A 13,623-nucleotide genomic window follows, 5' to 3' on the forward strand; every position below is an offset into this window, starting at 1 on the left:
CATTCTTTTCCTTTATTAATTCTAACCTTACTCCCTCCCTTTGATACTGCTAATCCTGCATAATGCATGGGCATAATGACTTTAAACCCCCTCGCCAATCCTCCTAAGTATCTCACAAGTAGTACTAATCGCATATCTGCATGTCCCATAAATATGCTAAATTCCTCTTGATATGCAAATTATTTTGTCAAGACGCTCTTTGCCCCTCCATCCCAGCATAAATAGTCGCTCCAAGCCTGGAGCGTGCCATTCAGACTCTGTCTACTTGACAGACCTGTTCTCCACCGAAGACGGCTGCTTGCGTTGTGGCCGAAACGTCGTGAGAATTATTTTATTATGTTTTATTTTTATTATTTTATTACTTCCCTTCTACGTGACTTTACCGAAAGAACCAAGAAGATGAATCCCTGCAGTCACGAAAGCTTTAAATCGAAATTTAACCGCCTCTACGGGGAGGGATTCCACATAACTTTGAGATCCTTCAACAAGCTCCGTGACAAGAAGGCTCAGCTAATCGAGTCCCTCACCTTTCTGAAGAGATGCCGCGACTCTAAGGTGATACCAAACGCATTTACACTAACATCTGCTGCTGTAACTTCTTCTAATGCTAAACGAATTCTGTCTAGAACTAGCTTAGCTCTTATCTCAGAGAAAATCAGACTTACGCGCACCGATCTAGATCAGTTAGACAAGACACTACAAATCACACTTATCTTTGAGTGCAACAATGTCCACATCGGATTGGGAACATGTAGACAAAATGACTGCCTCTTCAGCTGCCGCTATGTCGACCAAATGTAAGGACAACTTGATTTCCAAATTTAACCGCCTCTCAAACAAGAGACCGGACCCACACATTGAAAAGCTAGACGTTAACAAAGTTGTAATTAATCGCAGTAACAATTCTATTTCTGAAGGTCTGAAATCCGTTTTAGCTAAAGGACTAAACTTTGCAGTCACACCTAGACACATACCAGTTAATGATATAATTGCTAGAGTAGATGTAGCTCTCAAGGGCCTGAGTCACATCTCTGCAGACGTAGCAAGATCTGAAATCTCTGCAACCCTCAACAACGCTAAGATGCCAGCTAGCAACATCAGCAAAGATGAGCGTTTTGAATTAGCTCAATTAAAAAAGAGGGATGACATTGTCATCCTCTCAGCCGACAAAGGCAATGCCACTGTCATCATGGACAAAACAGAATACAACAATGAAATTCAAGAACTACTCAACGATGGCAGCAATACAAAAATAAAAAGAGACCCCACCAACAGCCTCGTCTCTAAAACCAACCAAATAATTTCTGATTCAACCGCATTAATTGATCAGACCAAACAGTTCTCGTTGAAATCTTCTGCAGCCAGGCCACCAAGATTATACGGCTTGCCAAAGATACATAAAGAATATACACCTCTTCGTCCCATTGTCTCTACGATCAACTCCCCCACATACAAACTGGCTCGTTTTTTGTCTGAAATCCTACGGCCTTTCACTGGAAAAACCACCTCTGCGGTACTAAACTCTACTGACCTGGTATCGACAATCAAGGGGATTTCCCTGTCCCCAGACGACCTGCTTGTCAGTTTTGATGTGGTTTCCTTATTCACCAAAGTTCCTGTACCTGACACCATCGTAATCATTGAAGACTTGGTTCATCAAGGACTGAATGCTGGGGTACCCCCCCTGGTGAGACACTGCTTAACCAATACATACTTCACCTGGAATGGAACTTTCTACAAGCAAACTGAGGGCACCCCAATGGGCTCCCCCCTATCTCCGGTTGTAGCCAACGTTTCATGGAGAAATTTGAGACTGACGCCATCCAGACGGCAACTCTATGCCCGACCTTATGGAAGAGGTACGTAGATGACACTTTTGTCATCTGGCCACATGGCCGGCCTGCTCTAGACCAATTTCTCGACCACATCAATTTCATACACCCAGCCATCAGATTCACCATGGAAGTCAAAAATATGGCAAGCTACCCTTTTTGGATGTCCTAATTAAAAGGAGACCTGATGGTTCAATGAGCCACTCTGTCTACAGGAAAGCCACCCATACGGATGCTTACCTAAAACCGGATTCCCACCACCATCCATCCCAGAAGAATTCCCTCATCAAGACTCTATACCATAGAGCCCAATGCATTTCCGACCAGGAACACATTGCCAGTGAACTCAAACACGTACGCCAAGCTCTTAAGGCTAATGGTTACTCCGACTACACAATCCACAAAGCCATCACTCCAACCATCAAGAAGGATCCTGTTGAGGAGCCTCTCAAGACCATCACCTTACCCTACATTGCTGGGGTCACAAAAAAGATCTCCAAAATCCTGATTAAACACAAGATCCAGGTCCGATTCAACACAGTACATAAAATCCGTGATCTAGTCCCGTCTGTAAAAGATGTGGTTCCAGACATACAGTACCCTGGCGTCTACAAACTAAGTTGCCTCTGTGGTAGCAGTTACATTGGAGAAACCAAACGACATGTCTCGGACCGCATCCGTGAACATAAAGCAGACTTGAAACACGGTAGGACAAACACCTCAGCCGTGGCAGATCACGGTTACAATTCAGTGGGTTCACATGATATTGACTTCTCCAAGACAGAGGTTCTCTGCAAGCCATCTGGCTACCATGAAAGATTCGTTCATGAGGCGATCCACATATACAAACAAAGAGACAATTTCAACCGAGAAGATGGATTCCGGCTTAGCAATCATTGGAAGGACGTAATAAACCATTTCGGATCTTAACTGATTGTGTCCACGTTTACGGTGACTTTCAGACCGCGTTCCACTCCATAACATTGACGATATATCCTGTATTCTCCGCAGGGAATGGATTCTTTGCTCCGCTGCAAGCTTCCCACCACCACTCTCCCATTGACATATTTCGTTGCTTCCTCTAAGTACCTTTCATGCGACGGTCAATGGTATAGTGTATAGCATATTGTATAATAATAAATAGTATTAAAGTGTAATGTTTAATACTACGTATAAGGTAATATATAGTATCGTAATTGTATAGTGAATATACAGCAGTGTGGTATACAGTTGGGTGGGCAGAATAATACATAGTGTAATATTACAATGTATAGTCTAAAAACATATTAGTTGCTGTGGCGCCATATTATTAACATTCTTTCCCTTTATTCATTCTAACCTTACTCCCTCCCTTTGATACTGCTAATCATGCATAATGCATGGGCATAATGACTTTAAACCCCCTCGCCAATCCTCCTACGTATCTCACAAGTAGTACTAATCGCATAACTGCATTTCCCAAAAATATGCTAAATTCCTCTTGATATGCACTCCGCAGAGAATGGATTCTTTGCTCCGCTGCAAGCTTCCTATCACCATTCTCCCATTGACATATTTCGTTGCTTCCTCTTAGTACCTTTCATGCGACGGTTTATGGTATAGTGCAGGGGTCGGCAACCAAAATAACAAGAAGAGCCATTTCTTTCCAATTCGGTACAAAATTCAGTATTTCAAGAGCCGCAATGCATCTATGTACATACGTACATATCGTCAAGAAGCAGCCCGTAAAGAGCCGCATGCGGCTCCGGAGCCGTAGGTTGCCGACCCCTGGTATAGTGTATAGCATATTATATAATAATAAATAGTATTAAAGTGTAATGTTTAATACAATGTATAAGGTAATATATAGTATCGTAATTTTATAGTGAATATATAGCAGTGTGCTATACAGTTGAGTGGATAGAATGAAACAGTGTAATATGACAAGGTATAGTCAATAAGCATATTAGTTGCTGCGGCGCCATATTATTAACATTACTTCCCTTTATTGATTCTAACCTTACTCCCTCCCTTTGATACTGCTAATCCTGCATAATGCATGGGCATAATGACTTTAAACCCCTCGCCAAACCTCCTACGCATTTCACAAGTAGTACTAATCGCATATCTGCATTTCCCATAAATATGCTAAATTCCTCTTGATATGCAAATTATTTTGTCAAGACGCTCTTTGCCCCTCCATCCCAGCATAAATAGTCGCTCCAAGCCTGGAGCGTGCCATTCAGACTCGGTCTACTTGACAGACCTGTTCTCCACCGAAGACGGCTGCTTGCGTTGTGGCCGAAACGTCGTGAGAATTATTTTATTATGTTTTATTTTCATTATTTTATTACTTCCTTTCTACGTTACTTTACCGAAAGAACCAAGAAGATGCAACACATGTCATAACACTCATCGTATGTGCATGTAAATACAGCGCATTATGGCGTTCTGACTTACGAACCGTTAGACTTATGAACGGTTCTCAGGAACTAAATGTGTTCGTAATCCCAGGACTGCCCGTTATTTAGAATTCAAAAATCGGAATCGAGTACATTTTCGTTCCCAATAAAGGAATCGATCCGAAAGATCGACGGAGTTAAATCTGCAATCGATTCTTCTGGAATTTCAGTTTCGGGGCCCTTTTATCAGACGACGTCCGTCGGCTGTGTGCTCGCAGTGCTCGCTGTGCTCCTCTCTCTGTGCTCGCTGTGCTCCTCTCCCCTCCCGCAAGCCATGGCGAGCGACATGCTGCTGTACTGGGGCTCGGGCAGCCCGCCGTGCTGGCGCATCCAGCTGTGCCTGGAGGAGAAAGCGCTGCAGGGCTACCAGCAAAAGCTGCTCTCCTTCGAGAAGCAGGAGCACAAGAGTGCAGCTGTGACCGAGATCAACCCCAGGGGACAGGTGCAGCTCACGCACGCACCACACTCGCACGCACCACACTGCAGCAGGATCAGCCTGGTAGCTTGAGACGAACAGGTCGTGGTTTTTTTTTATCCGTGTCGCACGCAATAACTCCGGTCACGTTCAACCACGCAATTCTGCAGGTGGCAAAGACAAAAAGTCAGAAGTTTGAGACGCTCGGGAGCAATTGGTGTTTCGCGATCTTACCTATGGAGTGGGTGGCCAGCACTACGGCATGGCCGCCTTTGTCTCCCCCAGTGGCGATGTTTACACCGCACCGGGTACTGTCCTCGTTTGAGAGTGAGTCAGCCTCGGGCAGGCCCAGGATCGTTGCGGTAATTCGCCACTCTTATTGGTCATGAGCGGGAATCGAAATCCGGTCGCCGGATTTGTAGCGCAGTGCGATAACCACACAACACTACCTCACTGCAGGTCACAACACACCACACACTCACCACGCACTCACCCCACTGCAGGTCCTAATACACACACTACCCACTGGCCCCACTGCAGGTCACAACACACCCACCACACACTCACCACGCACTCAACCCACTGCAGGTCACAACACACTCACCACACACTCACCACCCACTCACCCCATTCCAGGTCACAACACACTCACCACCCACTCACCCCACTCCAGGTCACAACACACCACCCACTCACCCCACTGCAGGTCACAACACACTCACCACCCACTCACCCCACTGCAGGTCACAACACACTCACCACCCACTCGCCCCACTGCAGGTCACAACACACTCACCACACACCACCCACTCACCCCATTCCAGGTCACAACACACTCACCACCCACTCACCCCACTCCAGGTCACAACACACCACCCACTCACCTCACTGCAGGTCACAACACACTCACCCCACTGCAGGTCACAACACACCCACCACACATTCACCACGCACTCACCCCACTGCAGGTCACAACACACTCACCACTAACTCACCACGCACTCACCACGCACTAACCACGCACTCAGCCCACTGCAGTTCACAACACACTCACCACCCACTCACCACCCACTCACCCCACTGCAGGTCACAACACACTAACCCCACTGCAGGTCACAACACACTCACCACCCACTCACCCCACTGCAGGTCACAACACACTCACCACCCACTCACCCCACTGCAGGTCACAATACACTCACCACCCACTCACCCCACTGCAGGTCACAACACACTCACTACTCACTCACCCCACTGCAAGTCACAACACACCCACCACACACTCACCCCACTGCAGGTCACAACATACTCACCACCCACTCACCCCACTGCAGGTCACAACACACCCACCACACACTCGACACGCACTTACCCCACTGCAGGTCACAACACACTCACTACACACTCGCCACGCACTCACCACGCACTCACCCCACTGCAGGTCACAACACACTCACCACACACTCGCCACACACTCACCACCCACTCACCCCACTGCAGGTCACAACACACTCACCACACACTCGCCACACACTCACCACCCACTCACCCCACTGCAGGTCACAACACACTCACCACCCACTCACCCCACTGCAGGTCACAACACACTCACCACCCACTCACCCCACTGCAGGTCACAACACACTCACCACCCACTCACCCCACTGCAGGTCACAACACACTCACCACCCACTCACCCCACTGCAGGTCACAACACACTCACCACCCACTCACCCCACTGCAGGTCACAACACACTCACTACCCACTCACCCCACTGCAGGTCACAACACACCCACCACACACTCACCACGCACTCACCCCACTGCAGGTCACAACATACTCACCACCCACTCACCCCACTGCAGGTCACAACACACCCACCACACACTCGACACGCACTCACCCCACTGCAGGTCACAACACACTCACCACACACTCACCACACACTCACCACACACTCACCACCCACTCACCCCACTCCAGGTCACAACACACTCACCACCCACTCACCCCACTGCAGTTCACAACACACTCACCACCCACTCACCCCACTGCAGGTCACAACACACTCACTACCCACTCACCACGGACTCACCCCACTGCAGGTCACAACACACTCGCCACACACTCACCACACACTCACCACACACTCACCACACACTCACCCCACTTCAGGTCACAACACACTCGCCACCCACTCACCCCACTCCAGGTCACAACACACTCACCACCCACTCACCCCACTGCAGATCACAACACACTCACCACCCACTCACCCACTGCAGGTCACAACACACTCACCACCCACTCACCCCACTGTAGGTCACAACACACTCACCACCCACTATCCCCACTGCAGGTCACAACACACTCACCACCCACTCACCCCACTGCAGGTCACAACACACTCACCACCCACTCACCCCACTGCAAGTCACAACACACCCACCACCCACTCACCCCACTACAGGTCACAACATACTCACCACCCATTCACCCCACTCCAGGTCACAACACACTCACCACCCACTCACCCCACTGCAGGTCACAACACACTCACTACCCACTCACCCCACTGCAGGTCACAACACACCCACCACACACTCACCACGCACTCACCCCACTTTAGGTCACAACACACTCACCACCCACTCACCCCACTGCAGGTCACAACACACCCACCACACACTCGACACGCACTTACCCCACTGCAGGTCACAACACACTCACTACACACTCACCCCACTCCAGGTCACAACACACCACCCACTCACCCCACTGCAGGTCACAACACACCCACCACACACTCGACACGCACTTACCCCACTGCAGGTCACAACACACTCACCACACACTCACCCCACTCCAGGTCACAACACACCACCCACTCACCCCACTGCAGGTCACAACACACTCACCACTCACTCACCCCACTGCAGGTCACAACACACTCACCACCCACTCGCCCCACTGCAGGTCACAACACACTCACCACACACCACCCACTCACCCCATTCCAGGTCACAACACACTCACCACCCACTCACCCCACTCCAGGTCACAACACACCACCCACTCACCCCACTGCAGGTCACAACACACTCACCACCCACTCACCCCACTGCAGGTCACAACACACTCACCACCCACTCACCCCACTGCAGGTCACAACACACTCACCACCCACTCACCCCACTGCAGGTCACAACACACTCACCCCACTGCAGGTCACAACACACCCACCACACATTCACCACGCACTCACCCCACTGCAGGTCACAACACACTCACCACACACTCACCACGCACTCACCACGCACTAACCACGCACTAACCACGCACTCAGCCCACTGCAGTTCACAACACACTCACCACCCACTGACCACCCACTCACCCCACTGCAGGTCACAACAAACTCACCACCCACTCACCCCACTGCAGGTCGCAACACACTCACCCCACAGCAGGTAACAACACACTCACCACCCACTCACCCCACTGCAGGTCACAACACACTCACCACCCACTCACCCCACTGCAGGTCACAACACACTCACCACCCACTCACCCCACTGCAGGTCACAACACACTCACTACCCACTCACCCCACTGCAGGTCACAACACACTCACTACCCACTCACCCCACTGCAGGTCACAACACACCAACCACACACTCACCACGCACTCACCCCACTGCAGGTCACAACACACTCACCACCCACTCACCCCACTGCAGGTCACAACACCCCCACCACACACTCGACACGCACTTACCCCACTGCAGGTCACAACACACTTACTACACACTCACCACGCACTCACCACGCACTCACCCCACTGCAGGTCACAACACACTCACCACACACTCACCACACACTCACCACACACTCACCACACACTCACCACACACTCACCACCCACTCACTCCACTTCAGGTCACAACACACTCGCCACCCACTCACCCCACTCCAGGTCACAACACACTCACCACCCACTCACCCCACTGCAGGTCACAACACACTCACCACCCACTCACCCCACTGCAGGTCACAACACACTCACCACCCACTCACCCCACTGTAGGTCACAACACACTCACCACCCACTCTCCCCACTGCAGGTCACAGCACACTCACCACCCACTCACCCCACTGCAGGTCACAACACACTCACCACCCACTCACCCCACTGCAGGTCACAACACACTCACCACCCACTCACCCCACTGCAGGTCGCAACACACTCACCCCACTGCAGGTCACAACACACTCACCACCCACTCACCCCACTGCAGGTCACAACACACTCACCACCCACTTACCCCACTGCAGGTCACAACACACCCACCACACACTCGACACGCACTTACCCCACTGCAGGTCACAACACACTCACTACACACTCACCACGCACTCACCACGCACTCACCCCACTGCAGGTCACAACACACTCACCACACACTCACCACACACTCACCACACACTCACCACACACTCACCACACACTCACCACCCACTCACTCCACTTCAGGTCACAACACACTCGCCACCCACTCACCCCACTCCAGGTCACAACACACTCACCACCCACTCACCCCACTGCAGGTCACAACACACTCACCACCCACTCACCCCACTGCAAGTCACAACACACTCACCACCCACTCACCCCACTGTAGGTCACAACACACTCACCACCCACTCTCCCCACTGCAGGTCACAACACACTCACCACCCACTCACCCCACTGCAGGTTACAACACACTCACCACCCACTCACCCCACTGCAGGTCACAACACACTCACCACCCACTCGCCCCACTGCAGGTCACAACACACTCACCACCCACTCGCCCCACTGCAGGTCACAACACACTCACCACCCACTCACCCCACTCCAGGTCACAACACACTCACCACCCACTCACCCCACTGCAGGTCACAACACACTCACCACCCACTCACCCCACTGCAGTTCACAACACACTCACCACACACTCACCACGCACTCACCCCACTGCAGTTCACAACACATTCACCACACACTCACCACGGACTCACCCCACTGCAGGTCACAACACACTCACCACCCACTCACCCCACTGCAGGTCACAACACACTCACCACCCACTCACCCCACTGCAGGTCACAACACACTCACCACCCACTCACCCCACTGTAGGTCACAACACACTCACCACCCACTCTCCCCACTGCAGGTCACAACACACTCACCACCCACTCACCCCACTGCAGGTCACAACACACTCACCACCCACTCACCCCACTGCAGGTCACAACACACTCACCACCCACTCACCCCACTGCAGGTCACAACACACTCACCACACACTCACCACACACTTGTAATATTGTAAATTACGGCGGGAGACCACTTGACGGGTAGCACACTTTATTAACACTTGTCTTTGCCACAATAACACGTGTGGTCACTACAGCTCACGCTACACGTTCCACCCGGCTACACACACACGGGCTCTCCAGCCCCGTAGCATCCAGGGGAACCTACCGACCCACCCCAGCTTGGGTATGGGTCACGACCACTGGGTCCCGCGGCCCGGCCCTCACACGGACGTCCGGCCCCGGGTCCCAAGGTCCCGCCTCTGAGCCACACAGGGTCCCGGTCCTTACAAGGACAGCGGGACTAGGGGTCTCAGGGCCCTATCTCTTCCTCCTCTGTCTTCCGTCTTCACTGGTCACCAACTCCCCGAGCGCCCGCGCGCACCGCCTTTTATAGTCCTCCGCTCCTGAGGAGACGGAGCCTATGCGGACGGCGATGTGAGCACCCACCCTAGTTGACCAATCACCACGCGCTGCCACACGATTCATCACTGTCAGCGCGCGTCACCACTACACAGCCAATCACCACGCGCTGCCCCACGATCCCTACTGCCAGCGCGTATCACCCCTACATCACCCCCTCCCACATAGCTCGCAGCCGGCCCGGCTGCTAAAACAACAAAAAAAACCCCACTCCCCAAGTGTGCCCCGTAACACAACCACAACGCAACACAACAACACAACACAACAACGACCTATATACAAACCGACGAGCAACACAATAAAAGTTATTTAAAAAAAAAACCCGACATGTCCAGTGTCTCCTTGACTACCGATCCCCTTTCCGCTCGCTCCTTGAACGGACCGATAGAGCGGTCGAACGGACGGGGAACGTCGTGACGAGACGATCCGGCCGCGTCGTCCCGCACCCCCACCTCATTTATTTGGTCAGGAAAAGTTGCGCGACCTAGCGCGAGTCCGCCTGGCCGGTCCGTCGTACGGGACGGGACGCTGTCGACCGTCCGGTGGCTCCGGCAGCCCAGGAAGGCACGGTTCGGGCCTGGAAGAACCGGCCGTGCCGCGGGGATCCGGTCACCGGTGGTCGGCAGCCGTCAGTTCCGAGACACCTGGGAGCGGATCAGGCGAAAACATGTGAGGATCAGGCGGAGACATTTCCCTCCCCAGGTCGTCGGTCACATCACATGCTCGGTCCTCACGACATAAAGGAAGGCCATATGGTGGCGAGAACGGTTTCAGCCGGGAGGGGTGAACGTACCAACGGCGCTTTCCCCATTTTATCTGAACACACTGGGGGCGTGCAACCCGCACGACCTCCACGGGTCCCCGCCATGGCCTCAATAATTTAGGCGACGTAGCCAAAGGTGCATGAGGGCAGTGCAGCCAGGCCCTATCGCCCGGTTTCCAATTGTGCACGGACACCTTCCGTGCACGCAAGCGCTCGTTGGCGATTTGGCGAGACCTCGAATTAAGCCGTGCGGCCTCCCGTGCCTCGGCCAGTTTTGCAATGTTAAATTTAATATGGTCGGCCAACTTGGAATTAGGCCGTGGCACGGAAAGTCCCAGCTGAGTCTCCATGGGCGGATCGGCCTCCCGACCGTACATCAGATAAAATGGGGAAAATCCCATAGCTGCATGGGGGGCCATTCTGTACGTGGCGAGGACCCCCGGGACCTGCAAGTCCCAGTCAACCTGTGCCTCATCCCATTTGACCCTGACCGTTTGATTGAGCGGGAAAACCTTGTTTACGATCCGCTCTCTCACAGCTTGCGAACAGCGAGTAGTTATCACCACTACACAGGTAACACAAATAAAAATCTCTCGTCCATGGCAAACTCGTGCGTTGGAACCAGCAAAGCCATCAAGATTCTGGCTCAGAAGGCATCATTTCCAGACAAAGATGGAACATACATGGATAATGTGGTCTATAAAGAGATTGTTAACATTATTATGCTGCTATTGAAATACAAAAAAAAATCTGAATGTTATTATAGTAGTTTACAATGTATATTTTACTTTAATGGCTAACCTTAGCCTTAGGTTAGCCTTTATAGGTTACAAGTGAAGACCAAAGGCCCCCAAAAGCGCCTCTGCAGGACTTAGGCCCGAAATCTTCTCGTAATAATTACGTATGAAATGTAACTGCTTAGCTAGACATGTTTACATGCTCTAACCCAAAAGAAACCAATTATGAATCTTGATATTAAGCGCTGATTAAATGTGTTATCTATTATTTATGTGCAAGGTTAAATAAAAGGAAATAAGCATTCATTATTTTATCATTTGCAGGATACCCCCCCGCCCCCATAACTGGAAAGGCTCTCCCCCTCTCTGGAATAGGAGGATTTACTGGGTATTTGTCCATGATATAGGAGACCCTTGAATATCGTGGGGGTTACATTCTTGGAAAGTGCCGCGAAAGCCAAAACCGCAATATCTAATACTTATATATTACCTTAATAATGGGGTTAGGTACACTGCATCCAAAAATAGACATCACAATTGAAATGAGCACTGCACGGTATGCTAAATAAATGAAAGCAAAGTTATTGAAATATACACACAAAACTATTTTACAAAAAACATTCCTTGACAATAAATAGCATAAATACTGAATAAATACTATATTTACTAATGATAATGATCCAAAACGGGTGTGTGTGTGTTTATCCCCGAGTGGGAAGTGGTCGTGTTATGGTTATTGTGTTGCGCGATGAACTCAGCGACTCGTTCGATTCCCGCTCATGCCCAACACCCGTGACAAATATCTGAACCCGTCCTGGGCCTCCTCTAGGTCGACTCGGACCATAATGAGTGCCTACTGCGGTGGAGTACACATCGCCACTGGGGAGACAAAGGCGGTGTAACGTGGTGCTGGCCATCTACTCCCTCATGTACCGTACTGGCCTTCATAGGCACTACTCACTAACAGCTCTTGCCCCAACAGTCTGTTAAAGGCCATATTGGGGCATCTTTGTCTTTGTTCACGAGATGCTTGGAGGGAGCGGTGGTGTAGCGGTTTGCACACCACATTATGAACCTGCTGACCCGAGTTTGATTTCCGTTAAAGGAAAACACAAGTGAAGATTATCTGAACCGGTTATGGGTTTCCCCTAGGGCAACTCAGTCTTAAATGAGTACCTGGTGCGATGTGTAAATGTTGCCACGAGAGAGACAAAGGTGGCTGGGTGTGGTGCCAGCCACCTATCTCCTCGTGTACCATGCCAACCTTCTTTGGTGCTCGCTAACAGCATTTGCCCCAACAGTCGATGTCTAGGCTATACTCGGCGTCTTTGTTTTTGTCCACGAGATGCTTGCACGGCAAAGGTTCAGGTGCCACCGACTGTCTCGTGTTGCTCGCCCGCCCCGCCCCACAGTATCATCAAATGATACAGTACTTCTGGGTACAGTTTATCTGCAAAAGGCCAAAACTAACCCTCACAATAGCTAAAATATAACAAAGAAGTTGCCCGCCATAGGCCGAAACCGCGAACAATAAACCCGTGATATTCAAGGATCTTCCATATAACCAGGATTGCTGAAATTGTCATTTCCAATTACACGTGTTTTCCCTCTTTCATAAAGGTGTGCTATAATTAAATGTATATCTGCAAG

The 13,623-nt window shown here is 51.0% G+C and overlaps 1 protein-coding gene across 1 annotated transcript in view; it reads left to right on the forward strand.

The window, feature by feature from the left end:
- Positions 1 to 4,394: 4,394 nt before the first annotated feature.
- LOC144720178 (glutathione S-transferase A-like) overlaps positions 4,395 to 13,623 on the forward strand; it is a 50,796-nt gene continuing 41,567 nt past the window's right edge. Inside the window, exon 1 of the mRNA XM_078596677.1 lies at positions 4,395 to 4,715. Coding sequence (XP_078452803.1) covers positions 4,548 to 4,715 — 168 coding nt within the window. The 5' untranslated portion in view covers positions 4,395 to 4,547. The remainder of the gene's footprint in view (positions 4,716 to 13,623) is intronic.

The sequence above is a fragment of the Lampetra planeri genome, chromosome 8 (genome assembly GCF_965212315.1).
Source record: "Lampetra planeri chromosome 8, kcLamPlan1.2.h2, whole genome shotgun sequence".
Classification (NCBI taxonomy): Eukaryota; Metazoa; Chordata; class Hyperoartia; order Petromyzontiformes; family Petromyzontidae; genus Lampetra; species Lampetra planeri.